The sequence below is a fragment of the Zalophus californianus genome, chromosome 6 (genome assembly GCF_009762305.2).
Source record: "Zalophus californianus isolate mZalCal1 chromosome 6, mZalCal1.pri.v2, whole genome shotgun sequence".
NCBI classification, from domain to species: Eukaryota; Metazoa; Chordata; class Mammalia; order Carnivora; family Otariidae; genus Zalophus; species Zalophus californianus.
The window spans coordinates 48,241,712-48,267,078 of NC_045600.1; the positions used below are offsets into that span (position 1 = coordinate 48,241,712).

The 25,367-nt window shown below is 38.1% G+C and overlaps 2 protein-coding genes across 11 annotated transcripts in view; both read left to right on the top strand.

Annotated features, from left to right (window-relative positions):
• Positions 1–10,832, top strand: part of SOS2 (SOS Ras/Rho guanine nucleotide exchange factor 2) — an 81,513-nt gene extending 70,681 nt beyond the window's left edge. For all 4 annotated transcript variants that reach the window (XM_027569763.1, XM_027569764.1, XM_027569765.1 and 1 more), the window contains 2 exons: positions 8,124–8,236; positions 9,104–10,832. In XM_027569763.1, coding sequence (XP_027425564.1) covers positions 8,124–8,236; positions 9,104–9,613 — 623 coding nt within the window. In that variant the 3' untranslated portion in view covers positions 9,614–10,832. The remainder of the gene's footprint in view (positions 1–8,123; positions 8,237–9,103) is intronic.
• A 103-nt stretch (positions 10,833–10,935) lies between these two features.
• Positions 10,936–24,342, top strand: VCPKMT (valosin containing protein lysine methyltransferase). Of its 7 annotated transcripts, XM_027572390.1 has the most exons (7): positions 10,936–11,749; positions 11,847–11,957; positions 12,123–12,195; positions 13,010–13,129; positions 14,171–14,275; positions 16,453–16,505; positions 20,787–21,199. In XM_027572390.1, exons 1-6 carry the CDS (start codon positions 11,484–11,486, stop codon positions 16,465–16,467), a joined length of 690 nt encoding a protein of 229 aa, XP_027428191.1. In that variant the 5' UTR covers positions 10,936–11,483; the 3' UTR covers positions 16,468–16,505; positions 20,787–21,199. The 7 variants fall into 7 exon arrangements, 6 of the variants coding, with proteins under 6 accessions (XP_027428191.1, XP_027428188.1, XP_027428189.1 ...); XR_004820161.1 differs by lacking the exon at positions 20,787–21,199 and having other exon boundaries at positions 14,149–14,275; positions 16,453–20,777; XM_027572387.1 differs by lacking the exons at positions 16,453–16,505; positions 20,787–21,199 and adding an exon at positions 23,563–24,342.
• Positions 24,343–25,367: the final 1,025 nt, after the last annotated feature.

A 25,367-nucleotide genomic window follows, 5' to 3' on the forward strand; every position in this document is an offset into this window, starting at 1 on the left:
CTCTCTCTCTCTCTCAAATAATTAAATCTTTAAAAACAACAACCATCACCACCACCCAGAAAGGTACAGAGTAGCTTCAGGAATAATTCCCCCAATCTGGAGGACTTCTGCTTCAATCATATTAAAATGTATATAATTTAGGTAGTAGCAAGAGAGTTCCTGTCTCATGAGAAAAGTAAGGTTAGTCTTCTAAATGTTTATAATTCTATGTTTTAATATTTAAATTTTTATCAAAGTGATATATGCATACAGTTTAAAAGGCTAATAGTGCTAAACACTGAAAATGAAATTGATAGCAGTTCCCTACCCCATGTCTCCCCATGTCTTTTCTTGTTCTCCAGTGACACTTTCACATTTTTAAATGGTGTTTTCATATTTTTCTCTTTTGAATCATTAGTTTTAGACACTGATTTCCTATTACAGTAGATGAGAATTTTGCCCTTTATTCTAATATACTTGTCATATTTTGGGAAAATATTATTCACTATTAGTCAAGTAGTGTATACTGTGATTATGTTTCCTCTGTTTCATGAAGTTAATGATAAACTCATTAATGCTTAGGTGTTTTTGTTTGTTGGTTGGTTTTTTCAAACATCTGTTGCTCAGTCTTCTCACACCCTTTCTTAGCGCAGTTTTCCATAAGGTCAGACCACTAAGGACAGTTGTCAGCATTTTGGTTTTGCTGTTTAACCTGGAAGCCTCCTTCCTGGTGCCCTTTTGTTCTGCTCCATTTTGGACTGGTTGCTCTCTTGGCCTCTCACCCAGCTGTCATCCTAGAAATTTCTTCACCTCTCTCCTGTGTTGGATCCTTGTTTTTTTTGGACTCCTTGTCTTCTTTCTTGATATGCTCCCTTATTTTGGTAGAGGCACATCCTCTAGTAGCTACCCGAGAAAAGATAAAAAGATAAAAAGTTTTTAAGTTTTTGTATTTCTGAAAATGTATTTAATATATTTAATTGTTAATAGTTTGGCTGGGTATAGAATTATAAATCCTTTTCACTAAGATTTTTGAAGGTATTTTCCTATGGTCTTCTTGCTTTCATACTTGCTGTTTAGAAGTCCAGTGTCATTCAGTCATAAATTGTTCATGCAGTTTTTAAACGTCTGATATGTGCAGGCACAATTCTACGTGCAAGAGATGTGGCACTGAACAAAATAGAAATCTGTCAATGACCCTCTAGTTTCAATCCTTTTTTTATAAAGGATTTTTTATAACCAAAAATACAGAACCTTAAATGAAATAGAACTCTATTTCTCACAATAGCCAGAGCAAGTAGACACCTCTGTTCCACAAGCTAGCAGGGCAATTCAGGAATCTCAAAATGGGGCTTCCACTCTGAGTTTTGAGCAGCTCCTTCAGTTGTTACCATTTTCCAGCCAGCAGGAAGGTGAGGTCAGTAGGTTTTGTTAGAAAAACATGATCTGCGGGGCACCTGGGTGGCTCAATTGGTTGGGTGCTGCCTTCGACTCAGGTCATTATCTCAGGGTCCTGGGATCGAGCCCCACGTCAGGCTCCCTGCTCGGCACGGGGGGAGTCGTCTTCTCCCCCTCTCTCTCTGACCCTCCCCCTGCTCGTGCTCTCTTTCTCTCTCTTTTTCTCTCAAATAAATTAAAATCTTTTTAAAAAAGAAAAGAAAAACATGATCTGGGAGTTGCTCGCATTACTCCTGCTCTCATTCCATTGGTCAAAACTGAGCTACGAAGGGGGCTGCGAAATGTTGTCTGTAGATAGGCAAACTTGTCTTGCCAGAATACATGGGATCCTATTACTTAAAGGAAGAAAAAGGAAGGTACACTGGGGGACAGTTAGAAGTCTCTGCCACAGTATATCCAAGAAAGTTTTAGAATCTTCTCTTTATTCCTGATGATCTGTACATTCACAATGATCTGCTTTAATATGAGTCATTTTTCCCTTTCATTTTGCTGTCTACTTATTAAGCCCTTTAAATTTAGAGATTCATGTCTTTGATTTCTGGAAAATGTTCCTTATATGGTTTTGTTAATAATTTCCTTCCAAACATGTTCTCTGACTTGCTTTCTGAGTTCCTTTTCTATATCGTATATCCTAGATTGAGCCTCCAGTTTTCTTGTCTTTTATCTCTTATTGTCCATCTCTTTGTTTTCTTGTTCTGTTTTCTGCAAGATTTCCTCACTTCATCTTCCAACTCTTTTTTTAATCTATCATGATTTTGAATTCCCAAAAAATTCTTTCTAGTTTCCTCTGTTCATGCCAATTTTATGTCACCCTATTATTCTGGTTTCATGGATTCACCCTCTTATCTCCCATAGGATATTATAGTGATTATAGTGTTTTTGAAAAAAAATTGTTTCTGGTTTTATTTCCTTTCTCAGTTGCATCTGTTAGTTTAGTCTATTGTCTTTCACATTGGAGTCTTTCCGTCTTTCCTTTCTTGTCTGGTATCCTTCGCTTTCCATATTTTAGAGTGAGGCAGTATAAACTGATGGGGAATTCTGTATCCATGGGCAGAGCTCGTTGACATGTAGGTTTCCCTCTAGAGTAATAGAGTGATGAGAAGTTTTTTTTTTATTTAGGAAATCCCCAAACATCAGAATCTATGAGGCCTCCTTTGTAGGACTGTTTAATTTTTCCAAAGAAAGATCTTCGAATCTTCTGCCTGGGTGATCTGAACATTTAGTATGAAAATCTGTGTTTTCAGCACGGTCTACTGGCCCCAGTCTGATGTTTAGATTCACCAGAAAATAAAACCCCCAGTCTCCCACAGAGTTTTAATTGCTCCTTATTTAGATTTAATCAAGTCTTCTGTTTTTAATGCCCATGTGTTTCATTATACCAAGTGCCTTTAACTCCTGATCCCTCCTTTCATTCTGTGGAGGCACATTAAGTGCTGTTTGTCAGTATCATTAACTGTAGACATTTGGGTTTCATCTTCTCCATTTGTCTCTTCATATACATTGTAGTCCACCTTCATGTATTGAAACTTCAGGGTTCAGATGTTTCCCGTCTTCATTGAAGTTTGTTTCTTACTCTCCTTGTTGTTCTGTGGTGATGTTTTGACTATGTATATTAGTTTCTTCTAGTGCTGCTCTAACAAAGTACCACAGCACAGTTCTGGAGGCTCTAAGTCTCCAAATCAAGGGGTTGGCAGGGCCTTGCTCCTTCTGAAACATGTAAGAGAGAATCTTTCTTTGCCTCTTCTAGCTTCTGGCCTTTGCTGACAATCTTTGGCCTCCTTTGGTTTATGGGTACATCATCTCAGTCTCTACCTCTGTTGTCAGATGGTCATCTTCTCCCTGCATGTTTCTTTGTCCCTTCTCCTCTCCTTCTAAAGACCTCAGTCATACTGAATTAGAGCCCACTTTCATCCTAACTTGATTACATATCTGTAAAGACCCTGTTTCTAAATAAGGTCACGTTGACAGGTACTGGGGGTTAGCACTTCAGCATATCTCTCGGGGAGACACAATTCAACCCATAACACCAAGTGATTTTAGAATCAGCAGTTCTAGACATTATTTTGGATGGCAGTAAAATACATTTTTCATATGATAAGGAAAATTTCATTTTGAAATTTAATGGAAAATGTTGAGAATAACTGCATAAAATTCTGACTCTCCTAAAACAAATCCTGAAAGAAAGAACATAGTATGTATGAAAAGTGCTCACATACAATGGGAAAAAACAGCAAGACTTCATTAACAATGGACATGAATAGACTGTTCACATCAAAGTATGAGCAAGCCTATGTTAAAAGATACTCTCATACATTACTTATCCCTTGTGAATTGGTATATTAGTATGACCCTTTTGGAAAGAAATCTGTAAACAACATGTCAAACCATAAAAATATTCACACCCTTTGGTCTTAATTCAATAGGAAATTGAATACTTACTTTGTACCAGTTACCCTGCTAGGTACTGTAGATTCAGTGGCAAACAAAAAAGACCCAAGTTTCTGTCTTCAATTATACAAAATATCAGTTTTGGGAAGAAGTCACATATGTGAAGATCACATTGTTCATTCCACTCTCTTGGTTTTTCTAACTATACTTTCAGCTCCCTAGTCTCTCTGCTTGTTTCTCTTCATATCCCCAGCCTATAAAGATTGGAAGGCCACAAGATTCAGTCCCTAGACTTCTTCTCACTCACTTGGTTGGCCCATTCAGTCTTATATCATCTGTATAATGATAATTCCCCAATTTTTTTCTCTACCTAGAACCTCTCTCTTGACCTTTTGACCCATATACTCAGTAACCTATTTGACATCTCCATTTACATACTTAATAGGAATCTCAGACTTCTCCAAAACTGAGCTTGTTTTCATTCCCTCCAAAGATGTTCTTCCCACTGCCTCCTTATCCGAGTTCTAAACTGCATCTAATTGCTTGGGCTAAAAATATTACAGTTATCTTTTACTTCTCTCTTTTTCTCATACTTCAAATATGTTTCATCAACAAATCTTGTTTACCCTCAAAATATATCCAGAATCTATTTCTCACCATCTCTTTTGCTGATCCAAGCCACCATAATCTCTTACCTGGTTTATTATAGTGGCATTCTAACTTCCCATCTTCCCCATAGTCTGTTTTCAGTATAGCAGCCAGGTTCTTTTAGAATGTAGGTCAGACCAAAAAAAAGAATGTAGGTTAGACTTGTCTCACCTGTGCTTGAAGCCCTCCAGTGGCTATCTCAAAGTAAAAGCCAAAGTTCTTTTAAAGGGCCCAGAAGGTTCTATGCATTTTAGCCTCTTTTGATATGTCAGACTTAATCACCTAGCATTCTCCCCCCATCACTCACTCTGCTCCAGCTACTCTGCCTCCTGCACACAATAGACACATTCCCACATCAAGACTTCTGCTTTTGCCATTCCCTCTGCTTAGAGTGCTCTTCACCTCTTTGGCCACTTTGCAGACTCTCTTGCCTCCTTCAGGTTTTTGCCCATAATTACCTGAGTGAGGTCTTCCCTAGTCACCCCATTTAAAATTCCTCCCCTCCTATCTCTTCCTATCCACCTTCCCTACCTAATATTTCTTCTAATTTATAGCCATATTACTTTACTTAATTATCATATCTGTTCTCTGTCCCCAACCTGTAATATAGGCTCCATAAGGACATGAATTTTTGCCTGTCGTTGTTCACTACTATATTGCTATAGCGCCCAGAACAGCACCTGACACTATAGCAGTTATGCAATAAGTATTTGTTGAAAAAATGGATGGACGGATGTCAAAAACTTTGAAGTAACTTACATATCTAAATAACATTACAGAAATCACTTAGTAATTTATTCTAAATTCATTAGTATGGAACACTGAAACTATTAAAAATGCTTACAAAAACTGATCATATAGGGAAGTGCTCTTGAGAGAAAATAAAATTGTGTTCACAGTTCATCAAGGGTTATTGAGTGCCCGCTATAAAGAAGTATAACAGTGGTTAAGTGGTCTCCTGTAGAGTCAGACCCGTATTCAAAAACTCTCACAGCTTTTCAACCATCATTCAGATATTTTCTGCTTCCATGAGTGTGTATTTCAGTAAGGAAGAGAAGATGCACCTAAGTCTGACTTAAACAATAAAAAAGCATTCTGACTCACATAATTGGAAGTCTAGAGGAAGGCTGCTTTAAGACTTGTTGAATCAGTGGCTCAATGATGTTATCAAAGACCCGGTTTCTTTTGCCTCTTCAATGTTTTGTCCAAATTATCAGTTTTACCTAAGGCTGTTTTCCTTCAAGGTCATAAGAGAGTGGCAGGAACAATAATGGTTGTGTGCTTTTTTGTTCTGTCAGGTAAGAAGGAAAAGAGAGAGGTACAGAGACACACTGGCAGAGTGCTTTCCAGAAAGGCAAGGAACTTTCTTTTCGGTAGCCACTAGCAGATCTTTCACATTTCACTGGTCTGAACTAGTTCACATGCCTACAGCTACATCAGTCACTCTGGCTGAAGGAATGGATTACACTGATTGACTTGGTCTAATCAGGCCCCATCCTTGGAGCTATGGGATAAGGTCAGCTTTCCCCGAAGCAAAACACAGGGCTGCATGCATGAAGGGGAGGTAGATAAAAATCTGATCTCATGTTAAGAAGGTGAGAAGTGAGTCCCATGCCCACCTCTTTTTTTTCTTTTTTACTTTTTAAAAAGTATTTATTACTGGGGTGCCTCACTGGCTCAGTGAGTAGAGCATGTGACTCTTGATCATAGGGTCATGAGTTCAAACCCCGTGTTGGGCATAGAGCTTACTTTTTAAAAAAAAATGGGTTTTTTTTTAAGTATTTATTATTGACGTGTAGTTGACATACAATGTTATATTAGTTTCAGATGTACAACATAGTGATTTGACAATTCTCTCCATTACTCGGAGTTCACCACAAGTGTAGTCACTCTGTGTCACCGTATAGTATTACAATATTATTGACTATATTCCCTATGCTGTACTTTTTATTTCTCTGACTTATTTTATAACTAGAAGTTTGTGCCTCTTAGTCCCCTTCACCTATTTTGCCCATCCCCTTATCCTCCTCCGCTCTGGCAGCCACCAGTTTGTTCTCTGTATTTATGAGTCTGTTTTTGTTTTGTTTTGTTCTTCAGAATTCACATATAAGTGAAATCGTATGGTATTTGTCTTTCTTTGTCTGACTTACACCACTTAGCCTAATACCTTCTAGGTCCATCCATATTGTTGCAAATGACAAGATTTCATTCTTTTTTGTGGCTGAGCAGTATTCCTGTGTGTGCGCGCACACGCATGCAAACACCATATTATCTTCTTTATCCATTCATCTGTTGGTGAACACTTGGTTGCTTCCATCTCTCGACTATTGTAAATAATGCTGCAGTGAACATAGGGGTGCATATATCTTTTTAAATTAGTGTTTTAGTTTTCTTTGGGTAAATAGTAGTGGAATTACAAGATCATATGGTATTTCTATCTTTTTCCTTTTTGAGGAGCCTTCATATTGTTTTCTACAGTGGGTGCACCAATTTACATTCCCACCAATAGTGCATGAGGGTTCCCTTCTCTCCACATCCTCACCAACACTTGGTATTTCTCTGATTGGAGTTGGGGTGCACTGGGCCAAACTGGCCAACTAAACCGCATGGGATCGATTCACTATCACCAAGAATAGTTTGCTCCCAAAGACAGGGCATAAGATGCTGGTCAGGCAAAAGGAATATATCTACAGCAGATAGTGCTCTGCCTAACCTCCCACACCATCTGCCAACACCCCATAGGCATGCTTTTTCTACTTTTGACACCCTGAGCCAACAGGACCCATGAGGTGACTGCAGAATCGCAAGATCGGGACAGCAGTTTTTTACATGGAGTAATGGGAGATTGCCATCTTTCATTGGATATCACATAAGGAGTTCACACTCAGTGTGTTTAAAATTAAACTCATCAATTTTCCCAACTAGTTCCTGTGAACCCAATCTTAATATAATGATCAACAAGACATGGTCACTGCTTTTATGACAAGTCTTGGTCAACAAACAGAGTTGGTCCATAACTACAGGTATTTTTTTTATCATATGAAAAAAAATAAATGAAATAGTTCTTATTCTATGTCTTTGGCATAGAATTTTCCCCTGAATGCTTTATTATTTTGTAAATTCTCTTTAATGTGGTTATATAACATGTCCTTTATCACTGAGAAATTTGCAAAGAGAAAGGGTTATTTGATACAACCCTACCTTTTGGTCTCCTATTTGGAGGTTTTATTATCTTTGTAGAAATGTATCTGATACTCACTGCTTCAAAAACACAAGGTCTCTGATTATGTATGATCTTTCTCTGGAAGTTACCACAGTTTATACAAATATGTTTGTTTTGTGTGTTTTAGATTTAAAAAGGTTTTTCAGGGAACAGAATCTCATTATTAATCTTACTTAGATTGTATGTTTTCATGTAGCTGTAGTATCTCCCAGATGCCAAGCACTACTACTGTGCTAGTGCTTAGGGATACAGAAATGGATACGCCCTGCCCTCAAGAAGCTTATGGTTTAGTGCAGAGTATAGGTCAACCGACAGTTGAGTACAGTGCAGTTTGACATTTACTATAGCAGAGGTGATCACAGATTGAGATAAAGTCTTGTCTTATGATTGCACTGTGAATTGTGGTGAAACTAATCTTTCTTACCCCCAGAGTCTTTCTTCAGTTCATGTGGCAGTTTACATAAACTAAGTGAAGAGCAGCTGCTGATTCCTCCTCCGCTTCCTCCTCGAAAGAAGTTTGATCATGATGCTTCAAATTCCAAGGTAGTCAACAGGACTCAGGTTTGCCTTAGCTTATTCAATTTATTCAAGGTTGTGAACCTTCAAAATAATTCTTGTTCTTATAAAAAGTCTGTCAATTATAATTTGGCTACCCTGTATGGTATGTAAACACTCTGGTTGTTTTATCTGAAAAATACTTTAAATAATCGCTTAATTATTGTTAATATTTTTTTCTAAAAAGAGGCTGGGCAGATTCACAGATACTCAGAAGTATGTTTTCTTTCTGGTAGAAAGGGAAAGAACTTTAGTATTCAAAGCATTCTTCAAATTTAAGCCAGTAATTCTCAAACTTCAGGCTGCATCAGAATCACCTGGGAGGCTTGTTAAAAGCAAATTGCGGAGTTTCTGATTCGGTAGGTCTAGAGTGGGACCCAGGAATTTGCATTTTTTAACAAGTTCCCTACTGGTACTGATGCTGCTGGTCCCTGGATCACACTTTGAGAACCACCACAGTAAGTCTTACTGGGGAAAGTAGAAGTAGATGACCAGAAGGCAGAAGCTGGACTTCGAGTTCCCTTGACATCATGTCCTTTAACATCTACAAAGCTATGTATTCCTTTCACTCATTTGCCTATTATAATTAAAATTCATAAATTTTTGAAAGGTGAGGCTTTATGTTCTAAGATTTCAATTAAAACGTCTCACATATAAAAATATTAAAATAGGCCCTAAATTAAACTGGGAGTATTTTACTTATGAATCTGATCATTAAATCAGGTTAACCTATTTTGAGCTTCTGGATTTAACTGAACACATAAGAATTTTTCAGTCTTTTTAAAGCTTAACAGATTTTTCAGGAGAATGGAGGTATAGTTTATTTATTTATTTATTTATTTAATTTTTTTTGAGGGAAATACGAAATCTGATGATGACCCCCCTGCTATTCCACCAAGACAACCTCCTCCTCCAAAGGTAAAACCCAGAGTTCCTGCTCCTGCTGGTGCATTTGATGGGCCTCTGCATAGCCCACCTCCACCACCGCCAAGAGATCCTCTTCCTGATACCCCTCCACCAGTTCCCCTTCGGCCTCCAGAACACTTTATAAACTGTCCATTTAATCTTCAGCCACCTCCACTAGGACATCTTCACAGAGATCCAGACTGGTTCAGAGACGTTAGTACCTGTCCAAATTCGCCAAATACTCCTCCTAGCACACCCTCTCCGAGAGTACCACGTCGATGCTACGTGCTCAGTTCTAGTCACAACAACCTTGCTCATCCTCAAGCTCCCCCCATTCCACCAAGGCAGAATTCAAGCCCTCACCTACCAAAACTGCCACCAAAGACTTACAAACGGGAGCTTTCGCACCCTCCATCATACAGACTGCCTTTGCTAGAAAATGCGGAAACTCCTCAATGACCTTAGCCATATGTAGTCATGACACTGGAATGGTATTTGTAAAGGGTTTTTTTTTTAATTTATTCAAAAAAGCATAGTATTTTAGTACTTTTTACAAATAATGCTCTTACAAAAATGCTACTGATCAAATAAGCTTTTAAAAATTGGAAAAAAAAAATACAGAAGTCCTTTATCATTATCCTCAGGTGATCAGTAGCATTGCCTTGTCTTGGATCCTCAGTGCTGCCAAAAGGCCAGTATAAAGAATTTATATTTGCACTGTAGACTCTGCTAAAGTATGGTTTAAAGTGACATTGATTGCACTGAAAGGGGATAGTGCATTTGTGGAATTTTTCAAATTTGGGTAATAGATGCCTTTTTAAGGCAATGAATTTACACAAATATAGGGGGTGTATGGTATTACTGATTTTTAAAACTCTTTGACCATCTTCTAGTTTTTACTTCTAGTTTTTACACTTAAGAGAATTGTGAAAAACACCCACTGTTCTTAAACTCTTTAATGCCATGTCTTAAATGCCAGAATTTGCTGCTGAAGACAAAAATGAAAAATAGAATGAAAATAATAGAATGCACTGTGTTTATTATTTTGTCAAAATGTATACAGAGACTACCTAACCCAATCATAGAGGGAAAAAGGGCATGTATCTCATTCAGATGTGCCTTTTGTTTTTGCAGACTATGGTGTCTTTAGCTAATGAGTTGCCTATTGTTTTGGAAAACAAAGTTAATTTGCCATGTATGTACAGTTTTGTTTATATTGTATATTTAAAGATAATGCTAATAACCTATGTAAATTTAAGTGACTCGAGGCCTATAATACAATCTGCTACTTTACTAATTGAGAAATTCAGAGGAAAATTTCTTATGGCACAGGAACCAGCTGCCTTGCCCTCAAAACATAGTAACTTTCTCTATAAATCTCATGTTAACTAAAATTAAAAAAAAATTTTTTTTTAGATTGGTAACATCTAAACCAGCAAACATACTTAAAACTTTATTAAACTTTTTATTCAGAGAAGTGAGCAAAAGTTTTATTTGCCATTTGGACTCCTGGGTTCAAAGTGATGAAAAAGCGTGTTTTGCTGATAGTGCTGTAGCAGCAGTTGTAAAGTAGCCAAAAGCCACGTTGTTTATTTACTGGTCTGTGGCCTTTTACTGTGCTTTGTATCAGAGTTCTTAACAAGATTAATAAATCACCCCAGTCTTAATTTTTAAAAGACTTTTATTTTTTAATTTTTTTTTAAATTTTTTATTGTTATGTTAATCACCATATATTACATCATTTCATTATAAGGAACAAGGGGAGAGATTGTTGAGTTCTGTGGAAATACATACACCCACATTATTTTCAATATTTTGTGCAACTTACATAATCCCAAGGAATTTAAGTGATGTAAATTTTAGAAGGATAACTTTGTCTTAACTGTTAAAACGCAATCAGCAAACTTCCAGCGACCATTTTTATGCATTCAGATGAAAAATTAGGAGCATGCTAGGAAACTCTTGATAAGGAGGATTATACATACCCTTCTTGGTAAGATCTTGGAAACTGCCTGGATTTAAGGCCAGTAACTACCGAGTGAATTATTCTCCAGGTAAAAACACCCCAGGTAAAGAGCAGGTGACAATATTAGCTTTGTCTCGAAGAGTGATTTAAGCTGCCTTCTTGTTAAGCCAGGCTTGTAATTTAGAGGAGCCCGGTGCTCGACTACGCGCGGGTAATCCTGCCTTCCCAGCTTTGTGCCTCTGCGCACGCGCTTTGGCGCCAACTTCGCCACTAGGGGGCGCCGGGCCCTCTTCAGGCCGGCCTTGGGGCGGTGCGTGTGGGTGTGACGTCACTGCGCGCGCCGCAACTTGTTGCCGGGCAGCGATGGCGGCTACCCTGGAGTCCTCGGTGGAGGACCCACTGCGGAACTTCGTTCGAGTTTTGGAAAAGCGAGATGGCACGGTGTTACGACTGCAGCAGAATGGTTCCGGCGGCGTGGGCTGCGTTGTTTGGGACGCTGCCATTGTCCTTTCTAAGTACTTGGAAACGCCCGGGTTTTCCGGCGATGGGGCCCACGCTCTGAGCCGGCGATCTGTGCTGGAGCTGGGCTCTGGCACTGGGGCCGTGGGGCTCATGGCTGCTACCCTTGGGTAAGAGCTGGCAGGAGGGGGTGCCGCTTTGTTCGGGAAACCCGGATTAGTGGTTTAGCACGTTTGTGCCTACACTTCGATCGACGTTATTTTATAGGGCTGATGTTGTGGTCACAGATCTTGAGGAATTGCAAGACTTGCTGAAGATTAATATTAATATGAACAAGCATCTTGTCACTGGTTCTGTTCAAGCCAAGGTACTGAAATGGTTTGTATGGCCTTTCAGCTTGTTTTAAGAACGATTTGTAGTTTGCTTTAAATTGCGTTTCACTAAAAGCATAGTTAATACGAAGGGAACTTTCCAGAACTTGTTTATGAAACAGTATTTTAAATTGTTAAAGCAACAGTTAAATATCTGCTTGACATTTTTAAGGGGGGAAGAAATAGAAGACTTTACTTCTCCGCCAGACTACATACTGATGGCTGACTGCATATACTATGAAGAGGTAAGTATTCAGTGAGTGAAATGTCCATCTTTAGAATTTGTACCATAATTTGTGGATTCCAAAGTGCACATTTCTTCATATTTTAACATTTCTGAATGCAGGATATTTGTCCTATAGTTGATGACACAGTAAAGAACATAAAGGTTACCAGGGACTATATACATATATTCGTGATAAACAAAAGACCTGTGAAACATGTTGACAAAAGTGTTATGTGCATTTTGCTAGAGGCTTCTGCAATATTTTAAAGGTTTTGCTATTTGGATCTGTTTTGAAAAGCTAAGGTTTTTTTTAAGCTCTTTCTTGGGAACATGTTAACCATGATATTGAGAATTAAGTTGCATTGTAAAGAATTCCTTGTTCTATGGCAAGATTGATTCAGAATGATATTTTGAAAAATATCAGTTTGTTTCATATTGTGGACATCACATTTTTTTAAAATAAACATTGAACTAACTTATGCTCAGGTTAGGGTCAGACTCACTTTTGTGGGTAAAATTCCAAGTTAAAATAGATTAAATAAAATTAATTTTTTAAGAGTGAGGTCAGTTTCATTTGTTTTCCTATGGGAACTCCAAAATGCAGGCATTTGAGTCTTTTGGAAATTGAAATAAATACAATGGTTGATTAGTGAAGAGGAGTTTACCAATCATTAGTTACAGAGCTTTAACCCCATGTACTTTGTTGACTGGTTCAAAGATGGATAAATTGGAGGGGAGTTATAGTTACTCTCCACTTCCCCTATCCCCCTTTTATAGTAAAAATAGAAATTTTTAAAAATCATAAAGTAAAAGTGATACTCCTTTTTGAACAGTCTTTGGAGCCATTGTTGAAAACTCTAAAAGATCTTAGTGGATTTGAGACTTGTATTATATGTTGTTACGAACAACGAACAATGGGAAAAAATCCAGAAATTGAGAAAAAATATTTTGAGGTAAGTAGTAGATCTGTTTTTGTAGTGCTTTATGTGACTTCACTGAGGCATTATGTGACTATGTGTTCAAGTATATTATGGTAATTTTGAGTGGGGAACACATTCTGCTTGTATGAATCCATGGAGAGTATCCTTCATTGCCCACCATTCTACTAAGCTTCTCCCCACCACCTTTTTCATCTTTTCTGATCCTTTCTTTTTTCTTTTCTAATAAGTTGATCTAGTATCTACAGAACAACGTAAAATAGTAACGGTGACACCCTTGTCTTTCTGGGAAAGTTTTCCATGTTTATTAAATATGCTGGCTTTTGGGAACATATTAATGACGTATATTACTTTTGGAAAGTACATCATAGAAACATGTGATATGTTTTTACTTCTGTGCTTTTCTCTACATTTTTATGAAAGCTTCAACCAAGATATCCTATCTACTTTCTGGGGTGTTTTTGTTTTTTGGGTTTTTTTGACTTTTTATTTTTAAATAATTAAAGACTCACAGGAAGTTGCAAAAGTAGTACATAGAGCTCCATGTATCTTTCACCCATCTTCCCCCAGTGGTCCTCCAAACCCTTTTGATGGGCAAAAATCCATCACATTATAAGTGACTCCTCTTGAGGTACATCTACACAGTCCTGCAGTTTAGCCACTGAAGGGACTACTTCGCTTAAATAAGAATGCAAATACATGACTCTGCCTCAGATAGGTGCTAAAATTCTTTTTTATTTTCATGTTTTTCTTGAAAGTAAAGAATGTTAATAAACTTTGGAGACTATAATTGAAAATTCTGTATCGCTAAACAGTTTAAATTGAGTCAAAACACATGTAAAATGCACACATATCAAGTGCTCGGCTCAATTTTTTATATGTATACACCCAAGCAACCACCACCCTACATAAATAGAACATTTTCAGGACCTCAGAAGGCACTCATGTGCCCTTTTCCAGTCAGTACTTCTCCAAAGTTAACTGTCACTCTGACTTCTGTCACCACAGGAAATCTCATATAACTGAATTTGAAGTATATCTCTTTTAAATTTATAGCTCCTCCAGCTAGACTTTGACTTTGAAAAAATTCCTTTGGAGAAACATGATGAAGAATATCGAAGTGAGGATATTCATATCTTATACATCAGAAAGAAAAAATCGGTAAATACATTCCCAGCTCTTTATCCTCTGAGGAGATCTATTAGCTGGTCACTGTCTCTGGGCTAATGTGTGGTGTAGATGTTGATTTGATGTAGGGAAACAGTTCTGATGACTCACTGGACTCAGGCACTCTCAGTGTTTAGATCACTTAATCTACCTGGCCTTGGATTCTTCCTCTAAACAAAAAAAAAAAAAACAACAGGCTTCTTTGATAAAGGTCCTTTCCATCTGTAAATAATAGAGCTTTATAATTGGGCATTACCTCAGGCAAATAACTTAGCTATTTGTACATTTCTGTTATCTCTCAGATTTAAAAATGCCAGTTCTGACTCCCGTGAACTTTCTCCAACCATTCAGATTTTTTTAAATAGTCCAAAGTATAACAAGGTAGATCGGCCCAGTAAATAAAAATGCACTCAGTTAAATAGAATTTATGTATATTACCCCCTTTTTTATTGCTTCTTTACCTGTTTAAATAATTACATTTTACATGGGTTGCCTCTGTATGCCTAGAATTTGCGTGTGTAGAGGAGAATTGTATTTTATCCATTTCGTATCACCTTTTGTATATGTGACTCGTATAAGGCAAGGACATGATCTAGTTTATGAATTAAGGATACTAAATTTATTAAGTCCCACTTGTTTCTGTTATCTTTGCTTTCATGGAATTTGTTCATGATGAAGTTTTCTGATTATGTGAATTCTAGTCAAAAGCAAATAACATAATTTGGGGGATCAAGGCTGGGTGTTAGAACTGTAAGGAAAGAGAGGTGGTGGGATTAGTAATTCAGATTTACTAACTTTCATTTGGCATAGTGCTGGAGATACAAAGATAAATTTTAAAAATGTTTTATGCCTTAAGGAATCTGGTTTTAGCTCAAGCTGTTGTGTAGTTTTAAAAGTAGAATTTCTTTTGAGGTGTAAAGATTTTATGTTTCCTAAATGTAAAGCCCCCCCCCTTTTTTTTGGCCAAGAATCACTTCTTTTTACAAAATTGATAAAATTCACCCTTTTAAAATGTAAAATTCAGTGGTTTTTAGTATATTCACAGAGCTGCACAACCATCACTTTTTAATTCTAAACATTTTTTTTATCACCCCAAAAAGAAACCCCATACCCATTAGCAGTCACTTCCTGTTCCTGCCTTTCCCTAGCCCTTGGCAGCCACCAGTCTGTTCTCTGTGGAGTTGCCTGTTCTGAACATATCATAGAAGTGAGATCACACACTATGTGGCTTCCTGTATCTGGCTTCTTACAGTCAGCATTGTGTTTTTAAGGTTCATCCATGTTGTAGCATACATCATCAATACTTAACTCGTTTTTATAGTTTTAGAAGTAAAAAATGGTTTTAATATTTCTTTGATATACTACACCTTATCCATCCACTCATCAGTCATTGGGCATTTCAGTGGTTTTTCACTTTTAGGCAATAATGAATAATACTGCTGTGAATATTCATATAAGAATTTTTGTGTGACTTATGTTTTCAAATCTCTTGGGTATAAACCCAGAGTAGATTTGCTAGGTCATATGAGACCTCCATGTTTAACTTTTTGGGGAATTTGCCAAACTGTATTCCAAAGCTGCTATACCATTTTACATTCCAACCAGCAGTAGCTGAGGGTTCTCATTTCTTCATATCTTCACCAACGCTTGTCATTGTCCATCTTTTTTATCGTAGCCATCTCAGTAGGTGTGAAGTGATATCTCATTGTGGGTTTTATTTTCATTTCCTGAGTGACTAATGTGGACTGTCTTTTCATGTATTTATTGGCCATTTGTTTATCTTTACAGAAATACTTTTCCTGTTTTTAAATTGAGTTGTCTTCTTACTGTTGAGTTGTAACAGTTCTTTATATATTCTGGATACTAGATCCTTACCAGATAAATGACTTTCAAATACTCTCTCCCATTCTGTGGTTTGTCTTTTTTTTTTTTTCCTTGATAGTTTGTCTTGGAAGCACAAAGCTTTTTAATTTTGATGATGTCCAGTGTATCTGATTTTTCTTTGGTTGCTTTGTTTTAGGTATCAGCAAAAAAGTCATCTTTTGAAATTATGCATGGTGGTTCATTTGAATTGCATTTAGCCATTATTAGGCATATTACTTAGTATTAAGTACCAGTAAATAATTTTTTATAAGAAATCAATCTTTAAAGTTTTCATTTTTTTCTTATAGAAATCTCCATCGTGAAATCTTTAGTCATCTTACCCAAACCTCTAACAACCTGGGTAAGCTAAAGATGTGAATGGTGAATGGAGCATGTGAATACAGCATGGGAAGATTGTGTTCATAGATTTTTCCAGCATGTCCATAGAGATTCGATATATAACTGACAACCACCATGGGCTGCCTGCAATTTGAAAAATGATTACTTACTGCCTGCCTGCCAATGAGCCTGAAATCCAACTTAGTTTACTTGTAGCTCAGCATCAAGTTCTGCTTAAAAGAAAATTGTGTATCAGTCACTCCTCAAATGAAAATAGGTGTTGAGGTTTGCCTAAAGTCTGCAGGAAATAGTGAAGTGGCATGGTTGACTTGGCATTTTTGTCAGGAAACTAGAAATAAATTGATCCAGTTTCTAAAGAGAGACATCTATTACATCTATTTAAGTTGCAACTAGTAAAATTTAGTTGTCTTCAAGATCAATAAATCTAAAAGTTGGTTTTTATTTTAATATAATTTAATATAATTATGCAGTGGTTTTTATCATATGTATCTTCCACTTCATTGCTATTATTATGATAGCTTTAATATTTAAATGTTCTTTTACTTAAAAAAAAATCTGAAAATACTGTTTTGTATACTTCCATTAGCCAAAGTTTTATTCTTTTCCTCCACCGTACATGTCTATGTGAGTTAGATAGTAAATTATACTTCAGTGAGTTGGTAGGAATAAAAGTAAGAAATCAGGAGGGGGAAAAGGTATCTTTACAAACTTTTTCATTTGAGAATGGAGCAAGAATTAAAAGTCCAGTTTCAGGCTTGTGCACTTACTTGGCTCTTGCACTTTTCTTCGCATATATCTTCCAGGAATATGGCTAAAATCACCATTGTTGTTTACATGAAACAGAGAAATGTTTTTAAATAACTACAAATGTGGTTCTATATACATTTACCAAGTGATTTTGGTTCTGTGTATTCTCTGTTTTATGTTATTATGATAATCATCTGCCCACAGACTGATCTATCAAGGACTTCAGTTACACCAGTTGTGAAGAGTAATATTAACTGGATAGAATTCTGGTACTTGTAGGCATTGGTGCTAGGTGGCACATTTAATGTATTAAAATAAACATTGTTTTAGAGATCCTGTGATTTTGTGAATGTTTCAGAAATAGCTTTGAAGAAAATGAACATCTAAATCGGGCTTTCCAGAAAAAGCAAAAGCAGCCCTATTTAGAGAAATTAAAGATCCAAATCAAAAGAACCATTCTTTCCTTCAGGCTTCCTTTGGTCTTTAAAGTTTGTCTTGCTGTTCTTTCTCAGAATACGTTGTTCACACTGCCATTAGCATTTCATTAAGCAGTTTACTAAACAGTGTAAACTGTATGATTCTTAGTTACAGATAGCACCAGTTATTATTAGTGAAGTCTTGGCACAGATGACTACTTTCTAGCCTATTCCATAACATTATGCAACTTAAAAAAATAATAAAAGTCTGGCCAGCTATAGTAATCCACTCATTCTCAGATCCCTGTTCACCCCTCTCTTTTCACTCTACTTCTAATAGTCAGTACCTCTGGGTCTTCAGCCTAAAGTGTCTCTTGGCATTCCTGTAGAAAAGCCCAGCTCCTTTCCCTTACATAAAGTGCACCTTATACTCCAAAATTTTCTGGAGGAGTTGGGTTGAGGTCAACCTCTACAGCTTTACCAGAATCACCCCTGTGTGTGCTTCCTTCCCTTCCTTGTTCTATTCCCAGTCCCTTACTTAATTTATCACCTCCTTAATACGTCACTTGCATACATTCATCTCCATCTGTTCTGGAGAACTGACCTAAGTTACTGACTGTAGATTTAAGTAATTTGTAACATTAAATCATGGGTTGTTTTTGTTTTTTTTTTTCCTGTTCTGGAATAAGGCCAAAGCAGAGATTAAAAGGTACCAAGTCTCCACATTGTAAGATCAGAGAACCACTGGTAGGACCATTGAGCACTGCGGGGCTTACTGAGGGCTGACAGTTCAAGTAACATGCCCTATCACGAACCACCATTCCGCAGACAGCCAGGGAGGCCTGGGAGGGGTCTCTTTTGAGGAGTGCAGTGTTGGGGAATGGGATTTAGTCTTTTGGGCTCTCTCATGAGGGAGAGAACAGGGTGCATCTGTGCTCAGACACCACAGGAGGGAGGCGTGAGGGAACAGTTCAAGATTAAGGATGCTTCTAGGAAGGGGTGCCCAGCGTTTTCTCCACCTGGTTGGATTTACCCAGCAGATCAGCATGTCTGTGTTTTTATTTCAGAGCATGGGAATGAAATTGGAGAGGTGGGGATACCTCAGGCAGAGGTGTTAAAGATGGGTCCTGCCAGCCAGTGTTGGCACAGGAGTTGGAGGCCAGAGGACTTGTGCAGCAACATGGAGAAGTTCAAAGGGAGGTGCAGTAGATGAGTGAGGTGTGCTGCCAAGGACAGGATCAACCAGAATACAGCCACCTGCAATCTCCAGGGACTGCCAGGGCTGGGGGCGGGTGGGGAGACAGCTCAGGAATGCACCTCTGGGCCTCTAGGTGAGTGGGGCCTTGCCACTGTGCACCATGAAACCCATGGGCAGTTATAGCCAATTAGGGAGCCCCTGTTGTAAGGCATTGTTTCTCAAACTAGGCTGCACATGGAATCACCTGGAAAATTAAAAGCAAACAAAAGCTATGTTTAGGTCCCAGTTCAATTAAGAGGCATGGGAGTTTTGTTAAAGGCTCCAGGTGGTTTGAGTGTTTAGCCTAAACTGAGAACTGCTGTGTTAAGGAAACCTAGCATCTATTTCCCAAGGGAAAGGGAGCAAAGGGAGGAGAAATAATAAGCCATCTATGATTAGAGTGGGCCTATACTGCATAGGGAGGGAAAGAGCTTTGAATCCGATGTGGAATCCTCTACGAAATACATTTTAAAACAAACAGGACTGAGCTTTAGAAATTGATTATTTACCTGAAAATTTAGAGAACCTGGTCAAGAAGACAAAAGTGATGCTACTCAAGAGGAAAGGGGAGTCCAATAGCTGGAACAATGAAATTGTTACAGGCTAGTCTCCAATGACTTGAGTCTCTCCTGTATACCAGTTATAACTAAAGGTCTTTGAGATTGCAGAACTTGGAATCTCAATCAGTAGAGTTCATAACCAAGGGTTTGTGAATCACGTTTCGTGGACTTGGGAGTGAGTTAGGTTATTTTTAGGTATTTTAAGCAGTATTAATCCAGAATGATAGTGGGGTTTTTTACACAGCTACCTTTTTCTTGAAAGTTTCCTTGTTAATATGATGCCAAATGCAATATTAACTCAGACTATAACTACTGTATTAAGTTTTTTAAAAGTGTGGGTTATAGAAATAGGACTGTTGTTCTAAAGTTTCCCTGTAGATGGCATTGCTTGACTTTGTCTTTAAACATTTTATAAAAAGGAAGTTGTTAAAATAAGATTATTTTGAAATGGAATCACACTTGCATTTTAAAGGTAAACTAAACCAGATTTTAAAGAATCAAACTACTTCTTGGGAGTTGCTTTTGAGTATAGCAGGGTTGTCTTAGCGTGTTTGGGCTGCTAGAACAAAATACAGACTGGGTGGCTTATAAACAACAGAAACTTATTTCTCACGGTTCTGGAGGCCGGAAAGTGCAAGCGAGATCAAGGCCCCAACTTCCTCAGAGGCCCCTGCCTTTTCATTGTAACCTCAAGTGGCAGAAGAGTGAAGGATCTCCCTGGGGTCTCTTTTATAGGGCGCTTATCTCATTTATGAGAGCTTCACCCTCATGACGTACTCATCTCTCAGATGCCCACCTCCGAACACTACCACATGGGGGGAATAGGTTTCAGCATAAGATTTTGGGGCTGGGTTGTGGGTGGAACACACAAACATTCAGACCATAATAATAGTGGAGGTAAAGCTGAATTTTTTTCTTATAAAATTGTATTTGACTTGTCTTTCTGTACATTGCATTCTGATATGCTTTTTGAATTTCTGAATATTGTTGATAAAGCTACAGAAATTATAATTTATAGACCATTTCTCTATTGTCTAATTCATAGACCATCTTCTGTGAGAGATATTTAAGAGGCTGAATTAGTTGGTCAGGTTCTGAAAATGAAATTGACCTTGAAAGTAACTTTTATATAATGCATGATTTTATGTTTGAGGTACTTGGAACTTCTAATTAATTTTAATTAGTTTTTCAAACCAGTGTACCTTCCTCACTAGAGTAATAAGTAGCTTTTACATCAAAAGACTGAAGCTCTGTCTTTGGCTATATATACCACAGTCCTGTAGGCTTAGGCCATCTGTTTGACTTTTTGTCTTTTTCCTCAGGGAACATCTGGATTTTGAAGACCTTTTGCTTCATTGATTGTAAACATTGTAAAAGTAGAATAGTCAGTTGTACCATGGAGAACCTTCAAGCTAATACAGAAAAAAATTGTGGCAACAAAATTTTACTGAAAATTAGTCAAGTGATGGAAGAGCAAAATTTTCACTTTACATAATTTTGAGTAAGAAAGCAGTGAATTCTCAAACCATTTGGAACCCATTAGGTTAAAACTGTTGCATACTTGAGGTCATTTAAGATATTGTCTTAGGTTCTGAAGTATTGGTTGGAGTTTTGTGAAGATCTAGTGAGTCCATCAATTGTGAGGTAGATTTTATGTAACCCTCTGTTAATAACAAGATAATTGTGTTCCCTCTCTCGCTGTGTCTCTCTCTGTCAAATAAATAAATAAAATCTTTAAAAAAAGATAATTTTCAAATAATAGACTTAAAAATGTGTTAGAGAAGATTATCTCCGTGATAATGTTTCTCATGTGCATTCTGAAAACCATGTGTCAGGGCATAGGCCTAAAGACCAGATTATCTGGGCTTGAATTCCAGTTCTGCCATTTACTAGCTGTGTGACCTTGAGCAAGTTACTTAAACTTTGTGTGCCTGTTTTCTGATATGTAAGGTGAGGGTCATAATACTATCTACCTAATAGTTTGCCATGGGATTAAATCAGTTTAATACATGTAATGCCTTTAGGTACCTGGCACATAGTAAGTGTTCAGTAAATGTGATTAATATTAGAGGTAAAATTACTTTACATGTAGGGACTAGGTAGGAAAATGTGTATAATGTAAATCGATTTTTATCTGTATTGCAGTGCAAAATCTGGGCATCTTTTTGAGAGTGTAGGGCCCATGTACCCATCACTCCCCCATCATTGTAGGAATGGCCCCTGGGTAGGAGGAGGTTGCGAATGCTGTTCCATACCCCGTTACTTGAACAAGTAAGCAATTTTAGAAAGGCGAAGAAAATGGGGTGAAAGAAAAACATTTGTTTCCCACTTGTTTTTATGGTTTTAAAGTAAGTGCCATGGACATTCAAAGGCCTATAGAAATAGGAGACTCATTTCTAAATACAGGAGCCTGGGCTTGCTGCCTGGAGCTCCAGGATTAACATTCCACCTCCCTGGACCTTTACCTAGTTTTTCTGTGGCTCTTTCTCTCTGTAAAACTGAGACCAGTTAGGTAGTAGGTAATGAAAGTACAGCAGCAGGTCATTTTTCCGAAGTGGGACTTGATGTATCTACATAACTATGTTCAAAGTTTGAATGTATTGACTCTAAAAGAGCAAGGCGACTATAAAATACTTGTGTAGCAGTTACCTCCTAAAGAAGCGATCTTTTACCACGTAACGAATATATGTGATGGGTTGCAGGAGCTTAGTGTCGCTCATCCCTTGGGCTACCTGGGGGAGTCTGTGCCAACAGACAGGAACAAGAGAAACTTGAATTGTAGCTGCTTCCTCATCAGCCGTTGTAAAGAGGCACATGGGCTTACCTGCATTTATTAAATTTTCAAAGCCTTTTTTATTTTCCATTGATGGAAAAGATTGTCATGAACACTAAATAGCTGGTTTTAATTTTTAGAAACATTTATTCCTTACCTGTAATACACTAACTTATCTTGGTGAAGAATAAGTTCACACTGTTTAATATTCATGAGGTTGAAAACTGGTATTCCTCCCCTGCAAAGCAAACTGAAGGCTTTTGGAAAACAGCTATTCTAGATGTAGATTTCATAGGCTTAAATGTTTGAATAGTTAGCAGATTTCTGTTAGCTTTAATGAAGTAGTACTGGCAGTCTATTAAACCCTTGATGGATCAGTGCTTTTAAACACTAGTGGGCAATTTTTTTTAAAGTCAACGTTTATTCCAGTTTGTTAGTTTACTGAAACCCAGGCATTAGCAGTGTGAGTTCCAGGTCCACATGTTGGCTCATCATTGCTCTGATAAATCATTGCTGGAGTTAAGAGTATACAATACAAACATCCATGTATCTACATGCAACACCTGACCTTGTTCTTTTAGGAATGTGTCCTGAAAACCCACTTGTGGGGTGCCTGGGTGGTTCCGTCAGTTAAGTGTCTTGACTCTTGATTTCAGCTCAGGTTATGATCTCAGGGTCGTGGGATTGAGCCCTGGCATGAGGCTCTGCATTTAGCGGGGAGGCTGCTTGAAATTCTCTCCCTCTGCTTGGGCACATGTTCACTCGCTCTCTCTCTCTCAAATAAATCTTTAAAAAAAACAAACCCTGCTTGTACTGCACGCACAGTACAACTGCATATTGGAGTGCTCCAAACTTAAACAGCATATTTTATCCAAAACTTAGATGAGAAGCTTTACACTTGCATTCAGAATGAGTATAAAGAATAATCTCGTGGTGTGTAATTCACATAGGCCTGGTTTCTCAAAACTTAAAAACGGGAAATATAAGTCTTACAGGCTCACAAATAATAAATGTTTAACCAGAGTGTCTTTGGATTTCTGTTACAGAAATGTGCTTTTTTTTTTTCTTGTATTTAATTTATTTATTAGAGGAGATGGGTAGGGAGGGACAAAGGGAGAGGAAGAGAATCTTAAGCAGGCTTCATGCCCAGTGCAGAGCCCGACTCGGGGCTTGACCTCATGATCCCGAGATCATGACCTGAGCTGAAATCAAGAGTAGGATGCTTCACTGACTGAGCCACCCAGGCGCCCCCAAAAATGTGCTTTTAAAATAGCTATCTTCTTTCTAAATCTTGTCACAAATATCCTTTTTTTTTTTTTTTTTAGTTTCGTTGTTCCAAAACTCTGTGCTCTCAGACATATATATGACACCCACATTCAGTCTGTTACTCTCTGTCTGAAGTATCTGGTTGTTAACCTGAGATCCTAAGGAAGAGGAGAGCACAGGAGTGGCTTAGTGTGGCCAGGAGGAACAGAATTCACCGTTAGCCCCGGGAGACAGCCCCAGCTCTGCTCTATGTCCGGTCACCTTCCTGTTATGCACCCAAGCTTGAACATTCTGTTTTTCTCTGGAGAAGATCGTTCACTTGATTACTACCTAATCCACCTGTATGTCTTTGGGCAACTTGACCTTTCTGAATGCAGATGTCCCTTTCCATGAAACAAGAATGCTGCGCCCTGGCGAGCACTGTGGTGATGGCTAAGCTAGGTAATATGTGGAGACGGGAGCAGGGAGGAAGGCATCTCTCAGCAGAAGCTCAGCTGTTGAATTCACTCTGAGAATTGAGACTGGCCAAGTCTTGTAAACTGGAGAAGTGTGAGAGAAGTCATTCTAAGTAAACAACACATGACGTGGTCCAGGGGAAAACAAACAAAAGCCTCAATTGTCAAAAAGGAGGGATTCCGTTTTGCAGCATACCTATCAATTACTTTTATGTCCCGCCCTGACTTTTTCACCTCCTCTTTAGACTCCACCTTCATCACAGGAAAGAAGAGGTCATGGGGAGGAGACTCAAGAGGTTGCTCTTACCAAAAAAAAAAAAAAAAAAAAAATTGGAAGGCATGAATAAGATATTAGGCATTACTGGTTTGGTGCTTCCCAGCAGAATGTAATACTAAAACAAAAGAGAACTAGGGCGCCTGGGTGGCTCAGCTGGTTAAGCGACGGCCTTCGGCTCAGGTCATGATCCTGGAGTCCCGGGATCGAGTCCCGCATCGGGCTCCCTGCTCGGCGGGGAGTCTGCTTCTCGCTCTGACCCTCTTCCCTCTCGTGCTCTCTCTCATTCTCTCTCTCTCTCAAATAAATAAATAAAATCTTTAAAAAATAAAAAAAATAAAACAAAAGAGAACTAGCCCCCTTGAAACCACGAAGATCCCAGTGCTGCAGAGGGCAAGAGCAGAATTTAGCAGAGAAGTTACTGGAGACTCCCCAAAATACTATACAGGGGACAGCAAATGAAATACGGCTTGTTAGTTTTTCCACATTTAACCTGAAGCTGAGGTCCCATATGTAGCGTGTCTAGAATAACACCTAGTGTAAAGGATCCTCAAGACATTTAAATTCTCTTCCCTTCTCCCATTATCAAATCCACCCTCTGTGACTTCTCTGAAACATTTGACACATTAATTCACTCTTTCAATTAAGTCAACAAACAGAAACAGGTATCCCTAAGTGTCCAGTATACACATTTGTACTCTTTTAGGTAGTAGGGGCAAATAAATCAGTAAAACGCAATCTATATCCTTAAACTGCTCACTTATCCATAATGTGATAGACATGCAAAAAGAATTGCAACTCTGGGAGAAGTGCAATAATTAAGGTATGAATTAGGTACAGTGGCTGTACAAAGGAGGGTACGGTTAACCCTGCCTGGGTTGATCAGGGACGATTGTGTGAAGGGACCATTGAGTTGACTTTTGAAGGATGAATTGGAATGCAGTGGACAGCCTGACAGTGTTCCAGACAAGCACCTGCAAACTGCATCAACCATGGTGGTTTGGTGGTGGTGGAACATAGGGTGTATCAAGTGATTGGTAGGCAGAGGGCAGGGGAAGGACATGGAGAGTCTTATATACCATATTCAGGAGTATAAGTTGAATTCTGCAGGCAATCAGATGATATGAAACCGGGA

Excerpts from the sequence above, each read along its gene's own strand:
- VCPKMT (XM_027572387.1), top strand. The coding sequence starts at position 11,484 with ATGGCGGCTACCCTGGAGTCCTCGGTGGAGGACCCACTGCGGAACTTC. Across the intron at positions 13,130-14,170 it reads TTGAGAAAAAATATTTTGAG|CTCCTCCAGCTAGACTTTGA; the intron begins GTAAGTAGTAGA and ends TTAAATTTATAG. Across the intron at positions 14,276-23,562 it reads ACATCAGAAAGAAAAAATCG|TTTCGTTGTTCCAAAACTCT; the intron begins GTAAATACATTC and ends TTTTTTTTTTAG.